At 52.6% G+C, this 5,952-nt stretch overlaps 1 protein-coding gene across 1 annotated transcript; it reads left to right on the top strand.

Annotated features, from left to right (window-relative positions):
• The first annotated feature begins 970 nt into the window (after window positions 1-970).
• On the top strand, window positions 971-2,655 carry HTR1A (5-hydroxytryptamine receptor 1A). Its single transcript, XM_033164540.1, has one exon. The coding sequence runs from the start codon at window positions 1,272-1,274 to the stop codon at window positions 2,577-2,579; it is 1,308 nt and encodes a 435-aa protein (XP_033020431.1). The 5' UTR covers window positions 971-1,271; the 3' UTR covers window positions 2,580-2,655.
• The last annotated feature ends 3,297 nt before the right edge of the window (window positions 2,656-5,952 follow it).

Here is a 5,952-nt window from a genome sequence, read left to right as displayed (position 1 = left end):
CCTCCTTACTTCCCTATGGCTGCTAAGGCACCCAATGAATGCTGCCCCAGATTCCATTGACGAAAAGGTCCCATGCCATCCAGCGAGAAGCACCCACTAACACGCACGAGGTGTCTATGTGGGGGCGTTGTGTGTGTGTGTGTGTGGACGGGGGGAGCGGAGAAGTGAAAGGGAGGGGCCGAGGAGAGGAGGAGGGAGGAAATAAACCTGAGAGGAGGAGAATTGGGGGAGGGGGGCAACAAAATGCTGAAGGCGAGAGATCTCAGCAGTACTTGGCAATGGAGAAGTGAAAAGGAGGGAAAGGAGGAGAGGAGCCGGGGTCCAGACCCAAAGGCTGAAAGAGGAGCAAAGAAGCTGACGGGGTGACAAGGAGAAGACGAAGGGGAGGGCTAGCAGCAGGCAGCGAGGACTACAAAAAGTGTGTGTGTGTGTGTGTGTGTGGACGGGGGAAGAGCGGCTGCAGGAAGAGAGCAGCAGCAGCGAGGGCTAGAGAAGGGGAGCAGAAGCGAGGGAGAAGGCGGGAGAGGGCAGACAAGGGAAGAAGAAGAGAAGGAGTGGGGCAGAGAGAAAAGGGATATAAATTTATAAATAAATGGGAGCCAGGCAGAAGGAAGGAAGGAAATAAATAAAGGAGGCAAAGAAGTCGAGGAGGGAGCCCAAGAGGCAGCGGCAGGAAGAGGAGCAGCAGAGCGAGAGAGAGCGAGAGAGCGAGAGCGAGAGGACGGTGAGAGCGACGGGAGGCTGCGAGAAGCCAAGCTCAGCGAGTGAGTGACGGGGGGATGTGGCAGGGAGGATAAGAAGCGGCGGGCAAGAGCCAGAGAGAAGCAGAGAGACTTTGACAAGGAAGGGCGAGGAAGAGGAAACAGGAGAGTCAGCCCAGCAGCAAGTGGGGGCCGCCGGAGGGTTGAGCAGCGGCGGCGGCGGGAGGGGGCAGTGGCAGCAGCAGCAGCAACGAAGCTAGAGAGTTCGGCACTGCTCCCGGGAATGCCTAGCAGAGGAGGAAAAGGAGGAGGAGGAGGAACAGGAGATGCAGCCGGTGTGCTGGGACTGGCGCTAGCACGAGACGCTGACTGGCTTTAGCCCACCCAGGGGCGCGTGAGTCCCGCCAGCCGCCGCCTCTCTCCGCCCGTCCCGTCGGGGGGCCATGGTGGTGCTGACCCTCTGGAAGCGCTGCTGCCCACCGCCGCTGCCGCCGCCGCCACCGCCGGAGTGAAGGCGCTGCCTCCTTGGCTCCCTTCGCCCCCCGCTCCTCCCTCTGGCCCCCTTCCGCCATGGAGATGCCCAACAGCACGACGGCGGCCAACGGCAGCCAGCCTACTAGCCTGGCGCCCGCGGCCACCCTGGGTTACCAGCTGGGTACGTCGGTGGTGCTGGGCGCGCTGATCCTGTTCGCCGTGGCGGGCAACGCATGCGTCATCGCCGCCATCGCCCTGGAGCGCACCTTGCAGACTGTGGCGAACTACCTGATCGGCTCTCTGGCCGTCACGGACCTGATGGTGTCGGTGCTCGTGCTGCCCATGGCCGCCCTGTACCAGGTGCTGGGCAAGTGGACGCTGGGCCAGGTGACGTGCGACATCTTCAACTCCCTCGACGTGCTGTGCTGCACCTCGTCCATCCTGCACCTGTGCGCCATCGCCCTGGACCGCTACTGGGCCATCACGGACCCCATCGACTACGTCAACAAGCGGACGCCCCGTCGGGCCGCCGTGCTCATCAGCCTGACGTGGCTGATCGGCTTCCTCATCTCCATCCCGCCCATGCTGGGCTGGCGGACCCCAGAGGACAGGGCCGACCCCAACGCGTGCACCATTAGCAAGGACCCCGGCTACACCATCTACTCCACCTTCGGCGCCTTCTACATCCCGCTGCTGCTCATGCTGGTCCTCTACGGGCGCATCTTCAAGGCGGCGCGCTTCAGGATCCGCAAGACCGTCAAGAAAGCAGACAAGAAGCAGCAGCAGCACGAGGATTCGGAGAAGGTAGCCGATACCTGCCTGTCGGCCTCGCAGTCCAGCGGGGAACCCAAGCGGAGTAACGGGGGTCCCCAGCAGCAGGCCAAAAGCTGGAAAAGCGCCGTCGAGCCCAAAGGGCCCGAGGGCCCCTGTATCAATGGGGCCCTCCGGCTGGGCGAGGACGGCCCGGTGGCTGCCTTGGAAATCCTCGAGGTCAACCCGTCCAACTCCACCAAGAGCCACCTGCCCCTGCCCAACCACCACCACCACCATCACCACCACCATCAAGGGGGCTCGGGGGCGGCCACGCCGTCGACGGAGCGCAAGAACGAGCCCAAGAACGCCGAGGCCAAGCGCAAGATGGCCCTTGCCCGGGAGAGGAAGACGGTCAAGACTCTGGGCATCATCATGGGCACCTTCATCCTGTGCTGGCTGCCCTTCTTCATCGTGGCGCTGGTCTTGCCGTTGTGCGGCTCGGGCTGCTACATGCCGGACTGGCTGGGCGCCGTCATCAACTGGCTAGGCTACTCCAACTCGCTCCTCAACCCGGTCATCTATGCCTACTTCAACAAAGATTTCCAAAGTGCTTTTAAGAAGATCATCAAGTGCAAGTTTTGCACGCAGTGACTGGAGCGCAGGGAGGGACAGCATACACACAGACAGACACGCTTTTTGGGGTGAAGTGGGGGGGCTGGGAGAGGGGTAGGGTAGGCTGGCACTGGGTGTGTGGGTCTTATCCTCTCTCCACCTCACCTCTTCATGAACTCCCCTCTCCCCAGGCATCTCCTTCTACCATGGATGCTTTGCAGACATCTGATGCCCTGTAATGCCGTCGGGGCTGGGCCATCTCACCTCTTCTGCGCCATTTTCATTGGGCACTGATGGCTCTTTTATTTTCGGGAGAGGAGGAGAGGAGGGCGGGGAGCGTCGCCTGGACGCCCGCTTCCCCCTTCCCCATTTGGGACGCTCGAATGGAGGCTGCCCTGTGCCTTGGGTCCCAATACAGACCAGGGCCCAAAGCCAACCGCTCTCGCCCAGCAGTGTTGCTCATCCGGCGCCCTCGGGGGGTCCCTTTTCTGAACTCCTGCTTCAACACCGCGAGGCGGCTCAGGAAGGTAGGAGCGTCCCTTGGAAGCCTGACAGTCTCGTTTGTTGTTGCTCCCGGCCTCGACTCCTTCTCAGAGTTTCTTCCTTACTCCAAACTGTGCATAGAAACAATCCGATCTAGCTAGGGGAGCTGATCTAGGATTTTGAGGGTGTGTGTTTGCGTGTGGGGGGTGGTAGGATGGGCTGCAGACCTGGAGACTAACCAACCGACAAACAAACAAACAAACAAACAAACAAACAAGGCATCTGCCCGAATTGAAACCACACAATAAAACCATCCTATGCATAACAGCGTAAATCTCGTCTGGTTTCTCTCATTCGCTCGCTCCCCACACGGCCCCCACAAAAAAACTTGGATTTATTTATTTTTATTAATTTAAAGAAGAAGCTAAAAACTTCTTTGCTTCTTTTAAGGTCGAGTAAGTACGAACTCTGAAAGGGAGCGAAGCAACCAAGCCAACTGGAGCGGCTTCCAGGTGGTCGCTGGCTTGGGCAAAGCACATTTCGGTGGGGTGGGAAAGGAGGGAGGGAGCCAAGCGGATCCGCAATCCTGTAAGTGACTTGCTAACTCATCGGTCTATAGCCTACCATGTATTGTAGAGAGCGCTCTCCTGCTTATATGTTGTCTGCCATTTCTATGTCCAGGACTCCAGCGAAAGGGGAAGCCGATCCCACGCCACGCATGTTTACTCGGAAGTAAGTCCTACCGAGCTCAATGCTCCCAAGGAAGCCTGCGGTCCTTGGCACACTTGGGTGGGAGCGGAGCGGAGAGAAAAGCCATTGGTTGAGGAGAGATTTACTTCAAAGTAAAAACGTTCATTGGATCGGGCCGCCGTTAAGGCTTGAAGCCTGAAATATGGTGGAAAACACACCTCTTATGAAAGATTTAGCAAACGAGGAGATAGCTTTAATCGGTGTTTAAAGCGCTAGAGGCAAGCTTCCGGGCCACACTGAACTTCCTGCAGCAGACAAACCGATGCGGTAGGGTTAACTTGATATTTACATAGCTTTCGGTTGAGTCCAGCTAGATTTTACTCAGAGCAGATCCGCTGAAATGAATGTTTGGGGTGCCCATTATTTTCGGTGGGTTTACTCTGAGTAGAACTAGCATGGGATTCAACCCTTTATCAGGACAAATAAGTAGTGAAATGCTTAATGCAGGCAGCGTTGAAAATAAAGCCTCCTTGATAAGGATGCAAATTAGAAAAAGTTGTTCCAGGGACAAAACAGCTTCTGGTGGATAGTGCCCAGAGGTGTCCTTTGGAAGCAGAACAAAGACAATTCTGCATCACTGGAGTCTCTCACAATGCTTGGAAAAGTGAAAATAAAGAAGGCAGTCCTAGCAATTATAAATTATTAGCAAATGCTTGCAAAATTTGGTCCAGATAAACAATTTATTGTTTGGGATCAACACGTGAGACTCGGAACTCTTAATATTGCATCAATAGATGAATGTGATGCCCTTAATTTACCCTGCTGGCTTCAAGCCTCTAGACACTTACTTCCAAGTAGACACATTGTCTGCAGAGTAGGTGAATGAGTGAGCTGTATGCCCAGAGAGTGAGCAAAGAAGTTAAAACATTGCTCAAGAGATAGCAAAAGTCCATAAGTCAAATGAAATGTGTAATATAATGCCATTACATATTATTTAAATGTCCCATCACAGAAACGTGGCCACAGACTGAGTTTATTTGCATGCATGTCTGCATATAAAAAAGCCCTCATGTCTAATAAACTTTGCTGAAAGTTACAATGCAGCTACTGGCTGCAGTTCACAAGCCCAAGGATGTGGCTTGTGTATTGCAGACTGTAGAAAACTGTCACTCTGCTTTTTTATTTTATTTGAAAAGAGCATTTTAAAGTACCACTAAAGATTAGTAGGTGTAAAGGGCATATATTAGCAGAGGCAGCAAGAGATCTCCTAACTCCTCCCACAATGACTTTGACTCATATTGAATCCTTCATTTTAATCATCTCAGTTCTCTTGTTGAAGATTAATGAAGAGAGGCAAGTTTTACTCCCAAAGTTCTGTGCATTCCATCATTGATATGAATGCAACTTGTGCCAGAGCATGGGAAGTGCTCTCAAATCCTTCAGAGGAGTTTGCACAAAGGTATGTCTGGTGTCTTGTGCATCACACAGATGTAAAAATAGCCATGCAGCTGTAAATAAATAAAATGACAGCTTAAATTCATGAGCAACCATGTTAGAGTGCCCAGTGCTTCATTCCCTTGAGCACATGACTGGGAAATGCATTGTGTTGCTTCCAAGGAGTGAGATTTTCTGACAAGTCATGGACTGTAGAACATAATGGACATCAGCTGCAACAAGCCTAAGCACATATACATAGAAGTAATGGGCATTTCTATGTAAAACTTGCTTCCATGGGAAAGCTTTTGGAATACTTCTAATGAAGACATAATAAACCTAGGGGGAAAAAGTCTTGTCAGAATTCATTAGAGGCACAGATTTTTAAAGGTTGAATTCATAAGGAGACTAGGTTTGTGTTGGTTCAATTCCTGGGCTTCACCAAGAAAAACACACATGGATAACTACACACCAGATATATCCCTGAAGGGTAACTCCAGAAGACTAGGTTATAACAGAAACAAAATGTGAGTCATTCATTGTGAAGGACCCTGATATATTCTCAGAAAGCTATGCTTCTGTTACAGGGATCCAGTATTCAATTTCCACTGGTCTCCAACTGAACTATTGTTATTGGTAGGATCACAACAGTGCATCCATTGATATTTTTATTATTGTGTAGAATTTGGCAGCGTCAATGTTGCAGGCACATATTGGAGCGTGTCTGTGACATTATCAGTAACAAGTGGCACAACTCTTCCACATGGCTGCTTCAATTTCATGTACGTATAAGAAGTCCAATTTA

This window comes from Lacerta agilis, chromosome 11, assembly GCF_009819535.1.
Source record: "Lacerta agilis isolate rLacAgi1 chromosome 11, rLacAgi1.pri, whole genome shotgun sequence".
Classification (NCBI taxonomy): domain Eukaryota; kingdom Metazoa; phylum Chordata; class Lepidosauria; order Squamata; family Lacertidae; genus Lacerta; species Lacerta agilis.
This window is presented reverse-complemented; position numbering and strand designations above follow the sequence as displayed.